Genomic DNA, 26,738 nt, shown 5'->3' on the forward strand with positions numbered 1-26,738 from the left:
AAAAAAAATTTGGCCCACTTTTCAAGTGGGCGCGCTAGCACGGCTGGACACTTACTGAACGAAGGAACGCCACGATGCTAAGATGACCGCGCTAACCCTGCCCCTAACGGCTACAGATCAAAACCTAACGAAATTTCTGGGTAGCCCTCATATTATATATGTAAAAGTTTAACTTCAAAATGCAATCATTAACTAAACACTTTACGCACGGCTGGCAACTAGACGCAAATGAGTGTTTAAAATAAAAAGGACGTAGGTATGGGCGAGCGAGATACGGCGCGGAGCGCTGATTTGGGATGATTTGGGAATTGCCTGGAAAGTTCTGGCATGTTCGTTCAATTGGGCCAAATTGGTTTAGGCTAAGCCGGATTATTTTATCCTAGAGTGTGTGTATTATGTGTTTCGCCTAGACTAAACTGGTTTATCTCATCGTGCTTCGGATTAATTAATTTGAATGGGCTATAAAAATTAATAACAGCAATAAAAGACAGGAATTGGTGAGAATATAAAAAACCGATCGCATTGAAATGTAAGAAATTGGAATTACAAAAATGAAAACTTTTCAGAGGGATCCTTAAATTATACAATATGTTCCTCTAAGTTGGAACCATATGGAAAACTTTTTTATTTTTAATTTTACGAAAAAATACTCTTCATAAAAAGTTCTGCATGTTCTAAAATTTAATCAACTACAGTGGAACCTCGATAACTCGGATTAATCGGAACCGCGGCCGATCCGGGTTATCGAAAATCCGGGTTAGCCGGAGAATACGGTAAAAATTAATAAAATACGGTATACTTACAGATAAATTCCGTTATAATTGAAATAACATGAAATATACAGGGTGTAACAAAAATACAGGTCATGAATTTAATCACATATTCTGGAACCAAAAATAGTTCGATTGAACCTAACTTACCTTAGTACAAATGTGCACATAAAAAAAGTTACAGCCCTTTGAAGTTACAAAATGAAAATCGATTTTTTCCAATATATCGAAAACTATTAGAGATCTTTTATTGAAAATAGACATGTGGCATTCTTATGGTAGTAGTATCTTAAGATAAAATTATACTGAAATGAACGTAAACTTTTGTTTACGTTCCAATTTAATTATTATTGTAGTACCATTAGTTAAACACAATATTTTAAAAACTTTTTTGCCTCTCCGTACTTTTTCGAAAAGTCAGTTTTTATCGAGATATTTTGAATATTTGTCAAATCCACTACATATTTGTATAGGGCTAAGTACGATTATGGATACTTGGTAATAATATGAAAATTTATTTATGATTTACAATTTTAGGTATATTTTGAACCATATTAAAAAAGAAGTAATATCTCGATAAAAAGTGCCTTCTCGAAAAAATACAGAGGCAAAAAAGTTTTAAAAACACTATGTTTAACTAATGGTACCGCAGTAAAAGTTTAATTGGAACATACACAAACATTTGGGGGGTTTAAAGGAACAAAACCCCCATTATATTTTTATGTAAACATATTAAAAAAGAAACCGCAACTCGATAAAAACTGCCTTATCAAAAAAATACTAAGGGGCAAAAAAGTTTTAGAAATATTGAATTTAACTAATGGTACCACAATAATAATTTAATTAAAAGGTACACAAAACTTTGGGGGGGTTTAAGGGAACAAAACCCCCATAAAATTTTTATGGGGTGCACAAATTTCACTATAATTCTTTTTTAAGATGTTCCTGTCATAAGAATGCCACATGTCCATTTTCAATAAAAAATCTCTAATAGTTTTCGATATATCCGAAAAAATCGATTTTCATTTTGTAACTTCAAAGGGCTGTAACTTTTTTTATGTGCATATTTGTACTAAGGTAAATTGGATTCATTCGAACTATTTTTGGTCTCAGAATATGTGATTTAATTTATGACCTGTATTTTCGTTACACCCTGTATATGCACAGTACACATCTACATTACTAAAAACACGTAAACACAAACCTAAGCAAACGGAAGCGAACAATACAAGACTGTACTACACACAATACAGTCACAATCGGAACGATGTTATGTTATTTTAGAACAGTGAAGACTAAGACCATTGTTTAAAAAAGAATTTTTTAAATAGTCTTTTTAGTCTTTTTTAAACAAAGCTAAGACAGTTTGATTGAAATCAATAAAGGAATACTACTACAGGTGCCTGTTCTTTCCGATAATTCATGACAATGAACGTCGCTCTGTCATGCCGCCGTGTGCCATGGGTCATTTTTATTATCGTATAGTTCAAATTACACAAATACACATTATCTCTCAAATATTATTTACATACATTTTTATTTTGAATTGTTGAAATGTTTGTCTGATGAAAATCGGTCCGGGTTAGCCGGACTCCCGGGTTATCGGGGGCCGACTTATCGGGGTTCCACTGTATTCGAAATGGGAAATAAGCCACAATTTAACTAAAAAAATGATTTTATTAACGTTTCGACATCCGATTTGGACGTCGAAACGTTAATAAAATAATTTTTTAGTTAAATTGTGGATTATTTCCCATTTCGATTAATTGATTAAGAAAATGCCACAAGGAAATAGCTTCAGAACAACATTAAGAAACCGGTATGGGCCTAGCGTGAGTCAAAATTCTAAAATGTAAAATAAAGTCCTCAGATATTAATTTTTTTTCAGTCGTATACGAGGTCAAAAATATGAATTTCGCTCAAAAGTAAAGTACCTTTATTTTTCACAATATCGAAAATTGTTTTTAAGAAAAGTTGTTTGGAATTAAAAATTATGGTATAATATGAAATTACATTCTTCTAATTAAAAAAAATTAACATTTTTTTCAAATTATGGATACCCAACATCATTTGTATTTACAATAACTCCGTTATTATTAATTTTAAGAAAAAAGTATTTTTTATAAAAAGTTCTGCAGTGTCTTAAAACTAAGATCCAATCATAAAATATCAAATTTTATCAATTTTAGAGATGTATTTAAAAAATATATAAATTTCGCTAAAGAGTAAAGTGCCTTTATTTTTCACAATATTGAAAATTGCTATAATAGAAAGTTGTTCGGAATTAAAAACTGTTTTTCAATAAATATGCAATTATGTATTTCTAATTGAAATATTGTGCACTATAAAGGTAATTTACTATTAAGCGAACTTCATATTTTTTGACATACCTCGTATAAAATTGATAAAATTTTATATATTATGATTGCTTTCTAATTTTTAGACCATGCAGAACTTTTTATAATGAATAACATTTTTTCGTAAAATTAATAATAACGGAGTTATCATAAATAAAAATAATGTTGGGTATCCACAATTTGAGAAATTTTTTTTTTTTTTATTAGAAGAATGTAATTGCATTTTTTAACATAATTTTTAAGGGTAAACAGTAGCGATCAACAGGTAGCAACAAAATATAACTTCGGGAGATAGTATCATAAACTTTGGCAACATTGGTAATCTTTGACAATATCTAAGATTAATATTTTGACAATATCATAGTCGCGCTAAATGGAAGTAATAGAAAACGATTTTGTTATTAATAAATAGATATTTATAAAAATAAACCAAAATGGGTGAAAATTTTATGTTGAGATAGTTATTTAGAAAGGTATTTGCATGAAATATCTAATAATAAAACCATAATAAGTAATCATTTTTTGTTGTGAAGCGAAACAAATTTCGATTTTCGCATAACTTTGGCACGGTTTTTAATGGATTTTTTTGACTTGAAAGGTTTCACTTTATTTTTCGTTTGATTTACTTTTTCCATTTTGTTAAACTATTGATAATATTTTTAGAATAAAAAATCCTCCTAAAACTTTATATACTCGCATTAGAATTCGAAATATTTTTACGTAAAATATACTTACCTACCTACATATAACTAAAACTCACAATTAACAACAATCTATTCGTTCAAAGAGGCCAACAACTTATACAACAACAAATATATAATAAATTAACTATCAATAAACACTACTTTCCTATGAAACAACAATAACGAATTCTTAAATTTACACACTACTGCACTGAACAGATATCGATAAAGATGACAGAACAGATTAGAGAAAATCTGACGCAGGTTTATCAAAATGACGGTGATAATTTCTCTATGATGCCTAATTAGTTATTTAGTTATAATAAATATGTTCGATTTCTTGTTAGAAATAAAAAATTTTAGTAGTTCCAAGATTACACAAAATCTAAGCATGGGATAAAAATGTTTATTTGAAGAAAGTTTATTTTTTTTTTCAATGGGAAAATCCCAATAGTTGGCTGTATACCATAGTTTAAAAAACCAATACAGAAGTAAAAACTTCGAGATGTATTCTGGTATAAAATCGTTTATTTAAAACTATAAAATGTCATGGAATGCAGAACGTTTTCGTTCTAAACAGAACATCTTCAGTGCATCCTGCCGAGTATTTTGAAACTAGCACACTGTAAATAGTGTTAACATCATCATATATGGTTTACATAATGTAATATGTTAAAATGTTATGACTACAAGTCGATGTTAATAGATAAAGCGGAACACATGCTAAAAGGGTGCCATGGTTCCCTGCTCGAAGATGCTAGGTACTTGCCAATTCAATGGGCACAGACCAACTCTAAGTTAAAAGGTAATTAAAAAAAATTAAAAAAAAAATAAAAAAAAAAAATAAAAAATTGAGTTGGTCTGTGCCCATTGAATTGGCAAGTACCTAGCATCTTCGAGCAGGGAACCATGGCACCCTTTTAGCATGTGTTCCGCTTTATCTATTAACATCGACTTGTAGTCATAACATTTTAACATATTACATTATGTAAACCATATATATGATGATGTTAACACTATATACAGTGTGCTAGTTTCAAAATACTCGGCAGGATGCACTGAAGATGTTCTGTTTAGAACGAAAACGTTCTGCATTCCATGACATTTTATAGTTTTAAATAAACGATTTTATACCAGAATACATCTCGAAGTTTTTACTTCTGTATTGGTTTTTTATTTTTTTTTTTCTTCTTAATGGCGGTAGAGGCTCCTTTTTTCAATATTTTATTTAGTTATAGAGTAATTTCCACGTACTAACATATTTCTGAAATTGGGCTCTGTACCGCCATTCTTTATTATATTACGAATAGGTATGTATGCCAAATATCTCGACAAAATATTCAAAATTAGAGCCGCAATCTTGGAAAGCGTTTGTTGCTACCTGTTGATCGCTACTGTAGCCTCTTAATTTCAAACAACTTTTCTTATTAAAAATTTTCGATATTGTGAAAAATAAAGGTACTTTACTTTTGAGCGAAATTCATATTTTTTGACATACCTAGTATACGACTGGAAAAATTTAATATCTGATGATTGTGTTTTTGATCTTAGAACATGCAGAACTTTTTTTTAAGGATAATTTTTTTTTCGTAAAATTAATAATAAAATTTTTTTTCCATACGTTCCAACTTAGAGGGACATACCTAAGTACAATAATAGGTAGATCATTGAAGCATAATATTTGTAGTCCTAAGACGCATGATTTTGATTTTATCAATATTTTAAATCCGTTTATAGCTTTGGCACGGGCGTATGACCAAAAAGCTTAATAGACCGGGCAGTATCGTCGCCCTCGCTAGCGCAATTATTCCGATTCGATTTTTTTGCAGAAACTTACTCAAAAAGAGGTCCTTATAACATATCCACAGGGTGCCGGGCGGTGCCGTGGTCGAAAAATTTTTTAAACAAATTTTTTTAAACAAATTCACAAAAATGATTTTTTTATTTCCAACAGTTTTTTTTTAGATAACTTGGGTCATTCTGAGCAAAAAAGTTTTCCCGTCATTTTTCTCTAAAATTGACTGTTGTCGAGTTATACGCGATTAAAAATTTGAAAAATGCGAAAATGGCCATTTTCAAGGCTTCATAACTCGATTAAAAATGATTATTATGAAATTCAAAAAGTGACAATATCAAGATTCAAATACCTTCTTCAATGCTCTGAAGAGATTTTTGTCACTATTTTATTACAAAGCTGTTATTTTTAGTTATTAACAATTAGCGGTATAGTCCAACTGTATCGTCGCCCCCGTTAGCGGAACTACTTCGAATCGATTTTTTTGCCCAAACTTACTCAAAAAGGGGTCCTCATAACATATCCATAGGGTGCCTTGCGGTAGCGTGGTCGAAAAATTTTTTAAACAATTTTTTTTTAAACAAATTCACAAAAATAATTTTTTCATTTCCTACAATTTCTTTTTAGATAATTTGGATCATTGTGAGTAAAAAGGTCTTTGTTAATTTTTCTCTAAACTTGACTGTTGTCGAGTTATACGCGATTAAAAATTTGAAAAATGCGAAAATGGCCATTTTCAAGGCTTCATAACTCGATTAAAAATTATTATTATGAAATTAAAAAAGTGACAAGATCAAGATTCAAATACCTTCTTCAGCGTCCTGAAGAGATTTTTTTCATTATTTTATTACAAAGCTGTTATTTTTAGTTATTAACAATTAGCGGTATAGTCCAACTGTATCGTTGCCCCCGTTAGCGGAACTACTTCGAATCGATTTTTTTTGCCCAAACTTACTCAAAAAGAGGTCCTTATAACATATCCACAGGGTGCCGGGTGGTGCCGTGGTCGAAAAATTTTTTAAACAATTTTTTTTAAACAAATTCACAAAAATAATTTTTTCATTTCCCACAATTTCTTTTTAGATAATTTGGATCATTGTGAGTAAAAAAGGTTTTTGTTAATTTTTCTCTAAACTTGACTGTTGTCGAGTTATACGCGATTAAAAATTTGAAAAATGCGAAAATGGCCATTTTCAAGGCTTCATAACTCGATTAAAAATTATTATTATGAAATTCAAAAAGTGACAAAATCAAGATTCAAATATCTTCTTCAACGTCTTGAAGAGATTTTTGGCATTATTTTATTACAAAGCTGTTACTTTTAGTTATTAACAATTAGCGCTATAGTCCAACTGTATCGTCACCCCCGTTAGCGGAACTATTTCGATCAGATTTTTTTGCACAAACTTACTCAAAAAGAGGTCCTTATAACATATCCACAGGGTGCCGGCCGGTGCCGTGGTCTAAAAATTGTTTAAACAATTTTTTTAAACAAATACACAAAAATAATTTTTTCATTTCCAACAATTTTTTTTAGATAATTTGGGTCATTCTGAGCAAAAAAGGTCTCGTTGTCATTTTTCTCTAGAATTGACTGTTGTTGAGTTATGTGCGATTAAAAATTTGAAAAATACGAAACTGGCCATTTTTAAGGCTTAATAACTCGATTAAAAATTATCACTATGAAATTCAAAAAGTAGCCACATCAAAGTTTTAAATCCCTTTGTAATAAAATACAAATACAAAATAAAAACAGCTTTGTAATAAAATAATGACAAAAATCTCTTCAGGACGCTGAAGAAGGTATTTCAATCTTGATTTTGTCACTTTTTGAATTTCATAATAATCATTTTTAATCGAGTTATGAAGCCTTGAAATGGCCATTTTCGCATTTTTCAAATTTTTAATCGCATATAACTCGACAACAATTAATTTTAGAGAAAAATTACAAGAGACCTTTTTTGCTCAGAATGACCCAAGTTATCTAAAAAAACTGTTGGAAATGAAAAAATTATTTTTGTGAATTTGTTTAAAAAAAATTGTTTAAAAAATTGTTTGACCACGGTACCGCAAGGCACCCTGTGGGTATGTTATGAGGACCCCTTTTTGAGTAAGTTTGTGCAAAAAAATCTGATCGAAATTGTTCCGCTAACTGGGGCGACGATACAGTTAGACTATAGCGCTAATTGTTAATAACTAAAAATAACAGCTTTGTAATAAATTAATGACAAAAATCTCTTCAGAACGCTGAATAAGGTATTTGAATCTTGATTTTGTCACTTTTTGAATTTCATAATAATCATTTTTGATCAGTTATGAAGCCTTGAAAATGGCCATTTTCGCATTTTTCAAATATTATACGCGTATAACTCGACAACAGTCAATTTTAGGGGAAAATGACAAGAGACCTTTTTTGCTCAGAATGACCCAAATTATCTAAAAAAAAATTTTTGGAAATAAAAAAATTATTTTTGTGAGTTTGTTTAAAAAAAATTGTTTAAAAAATTTTTTGACCACGGCACCGCCCGGTACCCTGTGGATATGTTATAAGGACCTCTTTTTGAGTAAGTTTGTGCAAAAAAATCGAATCGGAATAATTGCGCTAGCGGGGGCGACGATACTGCCCGGTCTATAACATTTTACAGATTTATAGACTTCAACTTTTATCATCGTAAAAAAATATGTGTGTGCTTGCGATAAAAATAATTACATCAAATATTACAAGTTAAAATCATCCACTCCATCTCTGCACGCACTTATCTCTTATAAAACCTTTTTAGGGAAATCAATAACTTTTAATATTCGTGGGTAGACTTATTAAGATCAGCCCACTTGATTACACTACATCATTAACTGTGATAAAAATAAATACATAGCCACTATAAATAACGGCATCTCTCCTAATTCTGTCATAAACAATCTATGACGTTTTGTTGTTTATACTATGTATAAAGCTTCTGCAAACATCAATTTGGAATCGGCTAATGTATTTAATGAGCAGAATTACAAAATATGTACCTCATAATATTTGAGCATTAAAAAAAAGAATGTATGTGTACTTTGTACGCACTTAAGAAGTTATACTTCTATTATATGATTTCTTAAAAATAAATTTACTTTAAACAGTTTGTTTTAATTTTTTTTAAACACCAAACTAATTTTGTGCTTATCGCTTTCAAAAAAAAAAATAAAAAAAAATATAGGATTGCACTGGATTCGAACTCAAGACCTCTCGATCTCTGGCCGAATGCTATACCAAATGCGCTACGAGGACTGTGTTTGTATCGGTCCGAACGTACCTAATGACAATTCACGGTAACAAACAGACAAGGTGATGTATAATAGATATTATACAATAAAATGTTTTCATAATACTTATCTTACTCCTGAGGAAGACAAATCCAAAGACACAAAAACTATAATAAATATATTTACTAAAAACACTAATATATTCTTTTCACACCTTTTCTTGTACTGATATATTTATACATAACTAGAAAGATTTAGCAACTAAACGCCATACTGTCTGTGTGCGCATGCGCGCAGTATTATGAAATTTTACTCTCAATAGAGCCTAAAGAAACTTTTCTAAATTTTTTATCCAGATATTGTACATACAACATAGGAATTAAACATTAGGTAAATAAATGTTTTTATTATTTATCAATCACCTAAAAACTACAACAATATCATATTTACTGTATTTATTGGGAATTACCCACAGTTTTAATTTGACGTTTCAATTTCCACCTCAGAATTGTTTTCCAAATTCAAATTCAACAAAGAATTTTGTTATGTTACTTGTAAATAAAAACAATCTTCGATTTATAAGCTCATTTTGTTACAAAATAATATTTACCTAATCAATAACCATAATCAATATTCATAAATGCATTATTAACAACTACGTTTAAAATGAAAAGTATATAAAAGTGTACGGTTTATAAAGGACTACCCAAAGTCCATTATAACATTTCAACTCCAATTCTGGTAGACATTTTGTATCCGAATATTTAAGTTATTCCGTGTTCTGGGTTAGTCGTCGAATAACTATAGTCCAGGGCGCATCTGTTTTGAGATGGACGTTGAGAGGTGACTCAAATTGTTTGCAGAAATTGCTTGAACATTACTCAAATAATAATAATCCTCCCAATCAAAATGGTCCGGAACATTGTTTAAATAATGAAAATGTCAAAATATGAAGAAAAAATTCGATTTTTTATTGGTTTTTTGATTATAACTTTAAGACTATTCATTTCTAAGAAAAGTTGTACTGACATAAAAGTTGCGTAATTAAATTTCTTACAATATAGAATTGGTTAAAAATTTAAAAAATAGTCACCCTTGTTGCAAAATAGCAATAATTGCGAAAAAATACCATACAAAAAAAAGTATTGGAATTTTACGATTTTCAACCATTTATTTATGCTACACTTGGGACCTTCATATTTTACCCAGAAAAACTTTATGATATACTAAAACAACACTGTATATTTCATTAAGATCGGTTTAACAGATTTTGCAAAATAAATTTTGTAATCCAGCTTTCGCAAAAAAAAATAATTTTTTTTTAAATGTTGCAGGACTGAAAATAAAGCAGATAGAAAGTTTAATTTTTTTGCTTATAGAAGTGTACCTTTCATTTTTAATTTGCAAAATTAAAATCGATTAATTACCACGGCGTCAGGAAATTTTTTTAAATAAACATTAATTTTTGAAAAAAAAAACATTAAATCCTATATAAAAGGTATATTTAAAATCCCTAAAAATGGCTACATCACAATCAGAACTAGTTTTCGACTGGTTTACCAGTCATCATCAGTGCTTACGTAAAGTTTACATGCTAACCACCAAGATATAATTTTACAAAAATATGTGGGTCAATCCCCTATATACGTGGTCCGTTAAGGAAACATCGGTTACTTGCCACCTGACTTCCACCATGTAATTACGTCACACTACAGCATCCATGTTTTAATTGGCATCTTTAACCGATGTTTCCTTAACGGACCACGTATATAGGGCTTTGACCCACATATTTTTATAAAATTATATCTTGGTGGTTAGCATGTAAACTTCACGTAAGCACTGATGATGACTGGTAAACCAGTCGAAAACTAGTTCCGATTGTGATGTAGCCCTTTTTAGGGATTTTAAATATACCTTTTATAAAGGATTTACTGTTTTTTGTATTGCATGGTATACAGCCAACTACAGGAAAACTTTTTCCTTGTGGAATTCATTTTTGGTGCTACGCGCAGGACAGCGATGTTCGATTCACACAAGTTGATTTCCACCAAAATTTCTTCCAATCTTTATCTAATATATTATTTTCTTACTCTATATTTTGTTGTATTTTAATATTTTAATTCCACAAAAATTAAACTAATTTTATTATTGTTTGTGAAATATTGTTTAAACAATTGCATATGCTTATAAAAAATAAACTTTTATTTTCTATAGTTAAAATATATGAACAAAGAAAGTTTTTGTTAAAAAAAGTGTTAATGCAAAGGATAGAGTATGTGTTTTTATTTTGCAATAAACAAATTTATTTATTTATATCGAAATGTAATAAAAATTTAAATGTATCAATCATTATCAAAGGCCATTGGAATGCCCAATCAGAGCAAACTATCCGCTGTCCTGCGCGTAGCACCAATAATTAATGTTTATTTAAAAAAATTCCTGACGCCGTGGTAGTTAATCGATTTTAATTTTGCAAATTGCAAATGAAAGGTACAGTACACTTCTATACGCAAAAAAAATCAACTTGCTATCTGCTTCATTTTCAGTCCTGTAACATTTTGAAAAAATGAATTTTTTTTGCGAAAGCTGGATTGCAAAATTTATTTTGCAAAATCTGTTGAACCGATCTTAATGAAATTTACAGTATTGTTTTACTGTATCATAAAGTTTTTTTGGGTGAAATATGAAGGTCCTAAGTGTAGCATAAATGGTTGAAAAACGTAAAATGCGAATACTTGTTTTGTATGTTTTTTTCGAAATTATTGCTATTTTGCAACAAGGGTGATTATTTTTGAAATTTTTAACCAATTCTATTTTACAGGAAATTTAATTACGCAACTTTTATGTCAGTACAACTTTTCTCTAAAATGAATACTTTTAAAGTTATAATCAAAAAACGAAGAAAAAAATCGAATTTTTCCTTCATTTTTTGACATTTTGATTATTTAAACAATGTTCCGGACCTTTTTGAGAGGGAAGATAATTCAAATATTATTATTTGAGTTATTTTCAAGCAATTTCTGCAAAAAAAATTGAGTCAACCCTCAACGTCCAAATGTACTAATATTTTTACAGATGCGCCCTGGTCTACTACTATATTCTTGATGTACCAAAAAATAATAATCCATACCACCATATATATTATCCGATCCAACTGTCGCCGTACTTATTAGTTGCCAAAAGCCTAACGTCATGTTGAAACCACATTTATGTTCCGTATAATAATCCTCTAACCAGCCTGGCAATTCTTCTGTTAAAACCTGTGATACTCATTGCCAGTAATTGTTTGTAAAAATAAAGTCTAATGACATAATAACATTATCCAACAATGCCTCCCCAAAAATTCAACGAACACTTGGTCTGGGACATAACTCGAAATAAGTGAAGACTTTCATCGGAGTAATAATAATAATAATTACAGTCGGAAAAATGAAAGAATACCCATGAACGATCACATCAATCACTGATTTTGTATTAGCTGTCTTTTTCTATAACAAAGGTGTGTTATTTACAGAAAAGACAGCAAATACAAAATAAGTGATTGATGTGATCGTTCATGGGCATTCTTTCATTTTTCCGACTGTATGTCAGTTAACAAATATATTGCAATGAAAAATCGATTCGGAACAAAATAAAATATTTTCGAAAAAATTTACGTTTCGACTTAACATTTCTTCCGCTCTCATTTAAAAAAATACATTATTCTTTGAAAACCGTTTTCATTTAATTCCTGGTTCACCTGAATTTAAATTGAGCGAAAGTTGTTTTTATTTGTTCTGTGTTGTTGCATTTTACTCTGTATTATTGCTGAATTGGCGCATATTTATGTGTGGACTCTATTAGGACTCCAATCCATAAGTCTAAATTCATTCCGATCCCTAAACCGTTTTGAGTGTAGTCAGTGAGGGTATTTGGCTCCGAACTCCATCCTACTGCATCCATGTACTTGATATTTTCACTGCAAGTAGGGAATAGCTTAGAAAACAAAGTCTACCCTATATACTATGCCACTTTTATCTTGGTGGTGGTTCCCACCCCTTCCCAGGGGTGGAAAACATTTTTTGGTCAAAAGTAACCACGGAAGTGGCTAGGAAACTCAGATTTCCTAGTGGCAAGAAAACCTTTTTCATTGAAAAATGATACCTTTTTGGGCATTTGTTCGCGAATACCTCAAAAATTATGCACCTAACGAAAAAAACTATATAAAAAATTTTTATAGCATATGAAAAATCAAAGAGATTAATTTCTTCATGAGCAATATAATATATTTACAAACAATCTTTATATTAGTAATGAGACAAGGACAAATCGTAAATATTTTATATGTACTGACATTCAGGACGTTTATTTTTTAATTAGATATACCACTTTGAAGAAAGCGCTAAAATCGGCAACATTACTTATTATTCCACTATAGCAGGGCTTCCCAAACTGTGCGTCGCGACGCCCTGGGGCGTCGCGTGTCATCGCGGATTTTTAATACAGAAAATATACTTATTTGATTTTAAGCGAGTATAAGATATATGCATTAATAAATAAATCAAATAAAAAATATAATATCAATTCGATAGACCTTGAATTATCCGAAATTATTCAAAAAATTGTTCGTCGTATTCACGACATGAGCAAATTGTGGGGAAACTTTCAGTAGTAATTGCACAAGAGCTCTGAAATTATTGAATTTTTCCCGAGTGACACTTTGACAGTTTTAATTTCACGAGCCGAAGGCGAGTGAAATTATGTCAAAGTGTCACAAGAGCAAAAATTCTATATTAATTTCAGAGGTCGAGTGCAATTTGTTGCGATTATTTCATGAATAAAACTGTTCAAAACCAAAATTTTATTGTAATTTATTTATGTAAGTACCATTAAACACACACTTTTTATAAATATTTGACGATTGAAAGTCATCACTTTTATAATTTTTAAAACATTAATTGTCATTAATGTCACTTAATGTATTTTTTCGTAGCAACAAAGGGCATCTGACGTAATATACTTAACGACGGGAGATTATCAAAAATTATCGATTTAATTCAGATTTCTGTAGCTTTCTATTGGTCAGAATCTCCTATGAATGAAATAATCAGTAGTAATTGCACAAGAGCTCTGAAATTATTGAATTTTTCCCGAGTGACACTGTGACAGTTTTAATTTCACGAGCCGAAGACGAGTGAAATTATGTCAAAGTGCCACGAGAGCAAAAATTCTATATTAATTTCAGAGGTCGAGTGCAATTTGTTGCGATTATTTCATGAATAAAACTGTTCAAAATCAAAATTTTATTGTAATTTATTTATGTAAGTACCATTAAACACACAGTTTTTATAAATATTTGACGATTGACAGTCATCACTTTTATAATTTTTAAAACATTAATTGTCATTAATGTCACTGAATGTATTTTTTCGTAGCAACGAAGGGCATCTGACGTAATATACTTAACGACGGGAGATTATCAAAAATTATCGATTTAATTCAGATTTCTCTAGCTTTCTATTGGTCAGAATCTCCTATGAATGAAATAATCAGGTCTATTTGCCATTCAACTGGACAAGGCGACTGATGCTCAATTGATATGTTATGTATGGTACAAACAAGAAACAAATATATCTGAGAATTTGTTATTTTGCAGAAAAATGTGTGAAAGTTGTAAAGCTACTGATGTATTCGAGATTTTAAACTCATATATTATGACTGAAAATAATATTAACTATGATAACTGTGTAGGCGTGTGTACGGATGGTGTCCGAGCGATGTCTGGACAGTATGGAGGACTACAAGCTCTCATCAAAACCAAGGCTTCAAATGTAAAATGGACACATTGTCTCATACATAGAGAGGCCTTAGCAGCAAAGAACATTACACCTGTGACATTACACAAAATTGTGAACTACATTAAAACACGACCCGTGAAATCAAGACTTTTCCATAAACTTTGTGAAGATGTGGGGACCGAGCACTCCTCTTTAATTTATAATTGCAAATTTCGTTGGCTATCCAAAGGCGCTCGTGTATACGAATTAAGAAATGAATTTTACACATATCTGCATACAGAATGACATAATGATGCCCAAAACTTTATTAATTCAGAGTTTATAATAAAATCAGCATAACTCTGTGACATATTTAACATTTAAATAATCTTAATAAGTTTTTACAGGGAAACAATACGCATATCCTGCAATTGGCAGATAAAATTACTGGGTTTTAGAATAAGTTGCTCTTATGGAAGAGAAAATTAGAAGATTAAAGAATTGTCTGTTTCCCTGGTTTACAAGGTATTCTACACGAAAAATCGATAGTTATCCTCGATCCCTCTTTAAAAAATATGTTTACACAACACATATTATCATTGAACGAAGACTTTGAGAAATATTTTCCCGAAAATCTGGAGTAATATCACTAGGTCAGAAACCATTTTCAGTCTTCCACACTTAATTTTGAATTCAGAAAAACTGTTTGAATTTCGGAGCTCAGTTTCTCATGAATATCATGCCATCAGCACAGCTGCATTAAAGGTTTTATTGCTATTTGTGACTTCGTACTTGTGCGAAACGCCCTTTTCTGCAGTTGCAGTAATTAAAAACAAGTACAGGTCAAACATAAACTTAGAAAAAGAAATGTGAGTGGTAATTTCCAAACTGGAGCCCCGGTTTCATAAGCTGTGCTCAAAAACGCAAGCACATCCCTCACATTAACCAGCCAGTTACATAAATAAATATCCCTTTTTATTTTTGTGCCTATGTTTTGATTTCATTCTTAATTTCTAGTAAAAATTATAAATGTTCAAATTATGTTTTTGTCATAACTATAGCCTGTTACTAGGCTAGTACTAAAATTGGTAAGTATTATTGGGGGTTCGGTTGAGGGGCGTCGCAAAAAATAGCAAAGTCCCAAAGGCGTCCCAGTACGAATAAGTTTGGGAAGCCCTGCACTATAGTATGGATACGTAATCGTCCATCGGCAGATTCAAACAAATACGTTAAGTTCTGAAATTACTAATTTACAAGGAGTAGGTAATACGGTTGTTAAATTGGCGACAAGTCGTTATCTAAAGCGGGCTCCACACTCTCGGCGAAGTTACTTCGCCAAAGTTGACCGAAGTCCGAAGTACCTCTCTACACACACGTTCTACTTCGCGAGGAACAAATACGAGAGGGTAGACGGCCACCTTGTGCAACTTTGCCTCGCTTCGTTCTAGTTCCGTTCTCTGTCGGTCTGACGCGTCCGAGTCAAAGGGATCTTTGTCGGTATCGCACCGCTTGAATGTGTTCCTCGCGAAGTAGAACGAGTGTGTAGAGAGGCACTTCGGACTTCTGTCAACTTTGCCGAAGTAACTTCGCCGAGAGTGTGGAGCCCGCTTTAAAGATGTTCAAAATTTATCTGCTCGCTCCGATAGTAACAGTATGTTATTAAAATTACTTAATCAATTTTGCTCTTTTCTGAATTATTAGTTTTTGTTGCATAGTATATAAATTATTGTCATCACTGATTGCATAGTTAGTTAACAATAGTCCTATTAATTTAATTATTGAATAATAAAATAAATAAAATAATAAGTAAGGATTTTTAAAAGAATATTCAAAAACTAAAGGAATAGTCACCTCTATTTTGAAGATGAAATTGATACTATATGATCCTATGCCGCCGACACTCTTAATGTTTACATGTCTATAAATTATAATAATATCCCATAGCTTATTGAATGTGTGAAGCTGGCAGTGTTGAAATTGTAAGTCCATAAATCTAATTAAAAACTAAATTGCAGTGTATGATTTGTAAAATTACTAAATTAAATCACCCTTAAGTATGTACTTAAGTTTAAAGACCAATTTAGAAAAAATTTGTTCCACATTTTTTTGTCGTGTGTATTCGATTTTATTAGGCACGCATTGTATTTTATTGGATAATTACAATAATTATTTTATTGGTTGCAGCTTCTGGGATCCAGGCGAGAATATCACTTCATAAACCATGGGATTCCAATTGCCAGAACGAAACGAAGCGTCCCACATATACGTAGGCTTAAAGTGGACCCACTGGTAATGTAAAACTCATCTATTTTTTGAATCTTTTGGGTTTTCAGTAAATACAATACTACACACATCGGAAAAGTCTAAGGATATTTTTAGAAGGAGACGTAATTTCTTAATTGTTTTTGGATAAATCATAATCGGTCTGTTTTTTAACCAAGAGGAGTAATTCAAATTTACCGAGCCGTAATGCTTGTTTGTAATTGGTCTAACCTCAGGCAAGGTTACTCCACTATTATGAAATTTTGACACTACTGGTATTCCATAGGTTAATTAATTTATATCGGCGATTTTTTGTGTTTTCTACGTTATTCCTTTAATTTTTAGATGTTTGGTCTACTTTCATATAAAAAACAGTTGTTTTTAGAACTTTTTCGCGACGTATTAGTATAATATCATATGTATGGATTACCGTCGAAGGTCGATATGATCAACCAAAAAAGAAGATGTATTTGGTGATTTTTCTAGTTACTTTCTTTTTTTTTTTATTACTCCAATTTATTTAACAATCTGTTCCGTTAGGAACAATCAGTTAAAGTTATGACTTTCTTAGGCTATGACATGTAGGTAAGAATTCCAATGAAAATTTTTCTTTCTAAATTATCAATAAATGTATAGATAGTACTACTAGTAAAATAAAGTAACACTTAAAATAGTTCTAATTTTTCTAAAATCTATTTGGTAAGTCAGTTGGTTTATAATGCTTAAGTCTGCAAACTTCACCCTCCGTGTTTAATAATTCACTCGCGAAATCATTTGGATGCGCACTAAGTCTTTCTTTATACTTTTCACTGTATTTTGAATAATATTGAATTATTCTATTATAATATTGTTATATATGAGAGCATAATGAGAAGTAAATAAACATCCAGATTTGCTTATTATTATTATTTGCTGATTTCTTCTTTGATGCTGGGAACTTTCAGGTCTCTCTCTATTATTGCGTTGGGGACGTACCATGGAGCGTTTACTATGGTTCTTAATGCCTTATTTTGAAAACATTGTATGATTTCCAAGTTAGAGTTGCTGGCTGAGCCCCATAGCTGTATGCCATAGGTCCATATGGGTTTAAGTATGGCTTTGTATACCACTAATTTATTTTCAATTGACAGTCTTGAATGTCTGCCCAAAATCCAGTACATTTGTTGAAGTTTGAGTCCAAGTTGCTTTCTTTTGGTGAAGATGTGTTTTCTCCATGTTAGTCTTTTAGGTATCTAGATGTATGCCCAGGTATTTTGTTGTATCTACTTTTACTAATTGTTTGTTGTTTATGTATACTGGTGGACAGCTCTCTCTTTGCATGGTAAATGTCATGTGGGTCGATTTTGTTTCATTAGCTTTTAGTTTCTATTTTTTTAACCGTTTTTCTATTTTATTTAAGTGGGCTTGTAAGTTATGCGAAGCTCTTTGGGGGTCTGTATGAGATGCGATAATACCTGTGTCATCTGCGAATGTTGCGACTGTTGTCAATCTAGTTGTAAGTAGGTCAGCAGTAAATAACAGGTATAGTAAGGGACCGAGTACACTACCTTGTGGGACACCGGATTTTATTTTAAATAGTTCTGAGCGATCATCTTGTTGTTTTACTAATGAAAAGCGATCTGTCAGATACGATTTTATAATTAAATAATATTGATACGGAAGATTTTTCTTCAGCTTATGGAGAAGTCCTGTATGCCACACTTTGTCGAATGCTTGGTTGATATCTAGAAAAGCTGCACTACAGTATAGCTAGTTGTTTGACTATACGATGTGTTTGTTCTATTGTTCCATGTTTGCTACGAAAACCAAATTGGTGTTTTGGAATTAATCTTGTTTCTTCTATTATTGGTTCTAATCGACGAAACATTTTTTCAAACAGCTTAGATAATATAGGCAAGAGACTAATGGGTCTATATGAGTTCAGTTCTTTGGGGTTTTTTCCTGGTTTTTATAACATTATGATCTCTGCTACTTTCCACTGATTGGGAAAATGTGCATACGTAAGTATTGCATTAAATATATGTGTTATTGCCATGGTTGTTTTCTTAGTTACGTTTTGCCTTTTTTGGATTGATTTCATTCATGATTACCATTCGGATTTCTTTAGGTTTAAATTTTTGATTGGGAGATCCGTTTGAAAAGGTATATCAAGAAAATTTAAGATTCATTATTATCTTCGTCGTTTTCGTCCATGTTGTAAGGTTTAAAGACGTTGCTTAGGTGTTCAGCAAAGGCCTTTGCCTTTTCATTATTACTTCTGGCCCATGTTCCCGCAGAGTCTCTAAGCGGAGGTATTTCTTGTATTGGTCTTTTCATTTTCCTTGTAGCACGCCATAGAGAATAATCTGTTGCTTTCGTAGGTGTTAGTTTTTCGAGGTACTCTTGCACGTTCTGATTCCTTATTGTGTGTAGTAGTCTTTTTAATTCAGATGCTGCTCTTTTATAATTCCTTTTATTGATTTCAGTTCTATGGTTTTGCCACTTTTTACGAAGTCTTCTCCTCTCTATAATTTTTTCTTTTCTTCTTCTTCATGTGCCGTGCTCGATTATCGAACGTTGGCTATCAAATTGGCTATAGTAATTTTGTTAACGGCAGCTCGGAAAAGGGATGCAGAGGATCTGTTATACCATTCTCTCAGGTTTTTAAGCCATGACGTTCTTCTTCGACCTGGCCCTCTTCTTCCGTCTACCTTGCCTTGTATTATTAAATGGAGTATATTATATCTCTCTGGGTGTCGCATAACATGGCCAAAATATTCAAGTTTTCGATTTTTAACTGTTCTGACGACTTCTGTGACTTTTCCCATCCGGTGCAAAACAACTTCGTTACGAACTCTATCCACCCAACTTATTCGTAGGATTCTTCGGTATACCCAAATTTCAAAGGCTTCCAATTTCTTGAGAAGAGTATCTGTTAAAGTCCAACCTTCGACACCGTACAAAAGAGTAGAGAACACATAACATAACATTTTTTCTTTTACAATAATTGAATTATCACCTTTGGATTTATTATCGGCAACATTGGGAGTTGCGTGCCAGGCTGTTGTTTGAATTCCTTTTATGAGATTTGCGACGGCTTCATCAATGTTCTGTGGTGTCTTGAGTGGAACGTTTAGTTCAATGTTCTCATCAAGTTTTTGTCGGAATAGCTCCCAGTTGGTCTTTAGGTTGCATAATTGAGGTTCTTGGTATTTTCTTATTACTTTTGCATGTAACGTCGATATTATAGGAGGATGATCTGATGAAAGATCATAGCTGCTTTCAATTTTTAGGTTACTTTTAGTTACTTTCTTGGGTGTGAATATATCTTTTAGTTTACTTCTCCTGGTTTAAAAACAAATCATGGTAGTATCTAAAGTACAACAAATTTTGTTGAAATGCCAAAAATAATGAGAATGCCGTTAAATAATATTTAAAAAAAATAGGTCATCACAAGACATAATCGTAATAAAAAAAAACAAAATTAATACAAAATCTGGCGTCCGTCCTGGTGGACGCCATATGGCTGGTGTCCAGCTGGATACAGCCTGATGTTACGGCTCAACATCTGACGTTCAATGAGATTCTTCTATCAGACCTTCTCGGAAACGAAACGTCTTGTATACGTTACCATATGCGGAGTAATTCTTCGTTGAAGCATTTTCCATACATGCTCGATTTGATTAAGGTCGGGGGATTGTGCTGGCCAAGGCAACACATCAATACCTTCGTTGACAAACCAGTCTGTGACAGGAAGTGCGACATATGGACTAGTATTATCATGCATGAGGTGGAAGTTTTGACCAACAGCACCAGCAAACTAACAAACGATAGGTTGAAGAATGGTATCGAGGTACTGCTGAGCTGTAAGGAAGCGGTCTGGAAAGTCGAGGTCCATTCTGCCACCGATTATTATTCCACGCCATACCATTACTGTACCACCTCTTTATGTGTAAACTTCTTACAGTTGAGTCCCTGAATCTTTACCCGTGCGTCATCATTTAATTTAAAGCATACGAAATAAGTCGATGATAAGTCGGAAATTGAAATTTACTAAACGCAACAGCAAGTCACTTACTGTCACCTGCTGTTGCGTTTAGTAAATTTCAATTTCCTACTTATCATCGACTTATTTCGTATGCTTTAAATGATGACGCACGGGTAAAGATTCAGGGACTCAACTGTAGATACGTCTTAAGCGTTCTACATTTCCAAAACATCTCCACACTCTTACTCGACGAGAATCTGGATGATATCCAAATCTAGATTCCACGTAGAATAAAACTATAACCCAATCATTTGCATCGAAGTTTTGATATTCTTGGCACCACTCTAATCTTGCTGCGCGATTGTCTCTGGAGATAGATGGACATCTCAATGGTCTTCGACTGTGGAGATATCCTTCATGGAGACGATTTTTTACACTATCATAGCCTATGGTTATCTGGTGTGTCCGCTGCAATTCGCTAACCAATTCAGATGTTGTAATTGTTGGTTGTCTTCTAGCGTTTAACATTAAAAATCGGTCATAAGCTGCAGTTGTAGCGCGCTCTCTTAGAGGACATTTGTGACTTTCAGTGTCACAAAAACGCCGCCACATTTGACTTGTAATACTTTGGGAGACTCTATTGCGCTCTGCTACGTTGGTTTGCCGCACGCCACATTGAAGAAGGTCTACAGATTCATCTCATCCAAAGTTAAATGACGCCGGTCCAATAAACAAGAACGTCATGAACAAAATCGCAACTATAAATTTTTGCACAATATTTACTGCAGTATAAAACCCATAGTATTTCCCTCTCCTGTAAAAAGCTTTACATGTTTACATTATGTTTACTTACAAAAATCTACAGGATGAGCAATGGTACAAATTCAATTGAAGTTAAACGGCCACGTGAATTTATTTTTATTAATTTTATTATCTCAGTCTTTTCCGATGTGTGTACTTTATTAATTCTAAAATAAAGATCCCTACGAATTTACAAAATTGCTGTTTATGGTGGCACGACCCACTAAAGTTTTTAATAGTTTTAATGTAGAGGAATTCTGGCACTAAGATATAGTCCAGGAACCGAAGCTTTTCACCTCGCAAGTTTTACAGAATGGATTGATTTGCTTAAAAATTTTAGAATAAGTAGTGGATAGTCCAAGGATCAAAATCTATATGATTCCGAAAGGCGATTTACCATGGGGGTGCTTGCCACCCCATCTCGGGGGTGGAAATTTTTTATTATAGTTTGACCTCAAAAGTTGGCAAAAACATTCGTTCTAAGCAAAAAATGTTCTATTCATTTTTTTGATAAAATTAATACTTTTCGATTTATTCGCTATCGAAATTGTTAGTTTTATATAAAAAAAAATCGATGTTTTTCGATATATACTCATTTACCATTCACTCAATTTTTGTCGTAGAAAAAATTTTTTGAAACCAAGTTCTTTAGAATTAACCTACAGTTTCATATTAACACATTTTTTCGTATATCTGATGCTAATCTTTCTATTCTGAAGAAAATGGAATTTTTTATCAAACTACAAAAAGTCGTTATTCGCATTTAACTCCAATTTTTTTTAAAAACTAATCATTCAGTCCGGCTTCTAAAATATATTAATAATACATAAATAAAAAAGAATGAATAAAGCGAATGATTAAAAACACCGATAACTTACATTATTATGCTTCTAATTATATTTCTCCTCTTTTTTTTTTCAAAAAAATATATTGATTTTTAACCGTTACCTTTTTAATTTTTATCTTAGAAAGTTTGTTGAAAAAGAATTTTGTACGTTTTGACAAGGTATATAAGACTATTAATATTAAATCCTTTTAAAATTCTCAGTGGCAAAAAGTGGTGACTTTGAAAGGATTGGTAAAGGTGGTTTTTGCATGTTATTACCAGTTTTAATTGTCAATAGCTCACTCAATTTTTACATCAGAAAAAATATTTGCAAAACAAGGTCTTGGAAATTTAATAAGCTACAATTTCATATTTAAACATTTTTTTCTTATCCCTGATGCTAATCTTTCTATTCTGAAGAAAATGGATTTTTTTACCAAACTCCAAAAATTCGTTATTCGCTTTTAACTCAATTATTTTAAAAATTAATTATTTTAAGCTGGTTAAACTTCTAGAACCTATTAATAATACATAAATAAAAAAGACCAACTAAGGTCAGTGACTAATCTTAATTAGGGTGGTGATTAGGGGTTTGCGTCCGATCACTTTTTCGCTGAAAAAAATAGGGACTGACATTCTTCTCATTATAAGTCGCTTAATTTTTGAGCTAAAGACTTGCTTCTTATTTCTAGAGATAGATATTTTTAAATTCTTCAAATTAGTTTAAACATTTTATCCTCGAAAAATGCATAGTTTTCCCGTCTTTTGACTTTGATACTACAATATTTAGCATTTTGCAAAGAAGAGCTAACATATAATAAAGTATAGCTCGATTACTATTGGTCTTAAAGAAAATTTAAAAAACGCTTTTGTTGATTTATTCACAAGGTACATTTTTGTTAAGCAAAGTTGTTCTGATAAATCGAAAACTTTTTGAGTTATTTGCAGAAAACTGATTAAAAACATTGATTTTTTCGATATAAAACTAACACTTTCGATAGCGAATAAATAGTAAACTATTAATTTTTTCAAAAAAATGTATAGAACATTTTTTGCTTAGAATGAATGTTTTTACCAACTTTTGCGGTCAAAATATAATACAAAATTTCCACCCCCGACATGGGGTGGCAACCACCCCCATGGTAAAAGCGCCTTTCGGCATCATATAGATTTTGATCTTTGGACTATCCACTACTTATTCTCAAATTTTCAAGCAAATCTATCCATTCTGTAAAAATTGCGAGGTTTTGTCCTATTTTAAGCTTCATTACTTCGACTAATAGTTTTAGGGTACTTCTTTTCCAGGTTGATGTTGATTACACTTTTACTGACATCTTGAAATCTACAAGACACGTTATATTTTGCCCAGTATTTTATATATATATTTTTTAAATCCACTAAAAACTGATGTGGTAATTTTCTCACTGCTACATAATAACATGTCTGACAGGCTTTTTATGTAATGTACTATATTACGGTGGTTCTTTCTACTTCAGACCATATATTATTTACAAGTAGAATACTTTTTTGTGTGTTTTACCACCGAAAACAAAAACGAATAAAAACAAATAAAAACAAATCTGGAGTTTCTAAACCTTAGCGACCTATAAAGTATAATATACTGGTGGCAAAAAAATGCAACACATAGGACAAACATTCTTTTTAAATATTTATTTATGGAAGTATACTTATTTTAAATTATTCTTATTATTTGATAACATTATAAACAAATTTACAACGTCATTTTCATCAAAAAATTAACAATGAGTGGCTCCTCCTTGATTTTCTACACTCAGTTGCTCTCTGGGGTATTCATCAAATTAAGTGGTGTATATCATATTGCGGAATAATTATCCAGATTCTTCTGATGGTATGCCACAGGTCTTCTAAGTTTGCTGGAGGACGTGGCAGTCGATTTTAGTTTAGACTTACCATATCCCACGCTCTAGGATATACCAAAAAATGGAAGAAGAACTTGGTGATACACAGTTTGGGTTCCGCAATAACTTTGGAACCAGAGAAGCACTATTTAGTATTCAGGTTATGCTAAAAAGATGTATATATGTCGGACATCCGGTTTATATGTGTTTTAGTGACTTTGAGAAGGCCCTTGATCGAGGCCCTTGAAATGATTGCCATCCTTCAGCAAGTGGGTGTTGATGATAAAGAAGCATTATTAAAAATATTTACTGACACAAACGTGCAAGCATCAGGATTGGCTGGAACACTTCTGAACAGCTTCACATACGAAGAGGAGTAAGGCAGAGCTGCATTTTGTCTCCACTAATATTTATCACTATTCTGAGTTCGTTTTCAATAAAGCAGTGTTCAATGTGGTATCATGGCGTTCAATGGCATCATTATTGATAGTTTGAGATAGGCGGATGACATGATGTTGTCTTCAACTTTAACATCTGGTTAAAAGGACTACCACAATGTGTGATGAATATGAACTAAACACCGCAAAGACAAAAGTGATGGTTGTCAGTAAAACGCCAATACAACCGGAAGTGATAACAGCTTATGGTGAACAACTGGAGAGAACTAACAGTATCAACTACCTTGGTTTTAATCTAAATGAGAACCAGGAAATGAGCAAAGAAATTAGAATACGTATAGAGAACACCAAAGATGTATTCTTTAAGATGAAGAAACTGTTACGTGGAAACAATATTACTTCGAGTCTAAAAATTAGATTATAGCCTAATAAAATAAAAAGAATCATAATGTAATTCCGTACATGTTGGAATAAATTTTATATCAAATTTTAGGTGAAAACAAAAGATATTTTCAAAAAAGTATCCAAATCATATGAGGGGATCATTATTTAAATAATTAAGATGGGTTCATTTTTGCACAGTATTTACTTTTTTAACTTCTTCTTCTTCTTCTTAACTGCCTTTACAACTCGGGGTGAGTCTTCGCCGCATCCACTATGGCCCTCCATCGTCTGCGATCTTGCGCTTCGATTTGCCATTGTTGTACCCCAATCCTAGATAGATTGGTTTCAACATCATCCTTCCATCTTTTTCTGGGACGGCCCACTGATCTTCTACCGTCTGGTCTCTCGAAGAACACTGTCTTTAGCACTCTGTCTTCCTCTGATCTTACTACATGACCTGCCCATCTTATCCGATTAGCTTTTATATGTCTGACGATGTTTTCAGTACCATATAGAGTCACCAATTCAGCATTGCAGCGTCTTCTCCACTCTCCTGTCAATTCATCTCTTTGAGGACCAAATATCATTCTGAGGACTTTCCTTTCAAATATCAGCAATTTATTTATTTCTCGCTGATGTAGAGTCCATGTTTCACTCCCATATGTAACAACTGGGCGAATAATTGACATGTACAGTCTTAATTTAGATTGTCTTTTCAGCAGCTTAGATCTTAATAATGATGATAGGGAGTATAATGCTCTATTTCCCGCAGCTATTCTTGCTGAGACCTCTTTTTCTATGTGATTGTCCTCTGTGATTACTGCTTCCAGATATTTAAACTCTTTTACTACTTCAAAGTTGTGGTCATTAATATTTACGTTCTGCCTAACTCTTGGTCTTGGATTTTTGGTCACAAGCATATATTTCGTCTTCTCTTCATTTATTCGAAGGCCCAGGTTACCTGTTTCCTGCTCGAGCTGTGAAAACACCTCTCTTACGTCTCTTGTAGAATGAGCGACTGCATCTAGATCATCGGCAAAGGCCAACAATAGTTTTGATCCTCGATTTGCGAATCCCCCTGTTAGTTCAGACGATATTTTACTTATTGCGTATTCTAAAGCCAAATTGAATAGCAATGGTGATAAAGGGTCTCCTTGTCTAAGCCCTGATGTTATACTAAATGGCATCGATGTTCTGTTTCCTATCTTTACCTGTGCATATGAGTCTGCCACGCACATTTGAGTGAGCTGCACTAATTTTCTTGGTATTCCCATTTCTAGCATTGCTAGCCATAGTCTGCTTCTTTTTATCGAGCCATATGCTTGCTGGAAATCTACGAAGATTTGGTGTACATCTCGGTTGAATTCCCAGTTTTTTTCTAATATTTGTCGGATGGTAAATATTTGATCTATTGTTGACCTTCCACTTCGACAGCCGCATTGGTAGTCGCCTAGAATATCTTCCGAATACGGAGCGAGTCTCTTTAGTAAGATAATTGATAGAATCTTATACGCTGTACTAATAAGCGATATGCCTCTGTAGTTTCGGAATTGCTCTTTATTTCCCTTCTTATGTATGGGTATTATAACGCTTCCATTCCATTTTCTAGG

The 26,738-nt window shown here is 32.2% G+C and overlaps 1 protein-coding gene across 2 annotated transcripts in view; it reads left to right on the plus strand.

Annotated features, from left to right (window-relative positions):
- The window catches only part of LOC114330885 (neuroendocrine convertase 2), a 423,318-nt gene that overhangs the window by 82,869 nt on the left and 313,711 nt on the right, over nt 1–26,738 (plus strand). Inside the window, exons 1-2 of one of the 2 annotated variants that reach the window (XM_050644389.1) lie at nt 16,073–16,261; nt 16,795–16,899. In XM_050644389.1, coding sequence (XP_050500346.1) covers nt 16,226–16,261; nt 16,795–16,899 — 141 coding nt within the window. In that variant the 5' untranslated portion in view covers nt 16,073–16,225. Of the gene's footprint in view, nt 1–16,072; nt 16,262–16,794; nt 16,900–26,738 lie in introns of those variants that run through there. The other variant, XM_028280306.2, reaches the window with a different exon arrangement.

Source organism: Diabrotica virgifera, chromosome 2, assembly GCF_917563875.1.
Source record: "Diabrotica virgifera virgifera chromosome 2, PGI_DIABVI_V3a".
Lineage (NCBI taxonomy): Eukaryota > Metazoa > Arthropoda > Insecta > Coleoptera > Chrysomelidae > Diabrotica > Diabrotica virgifera.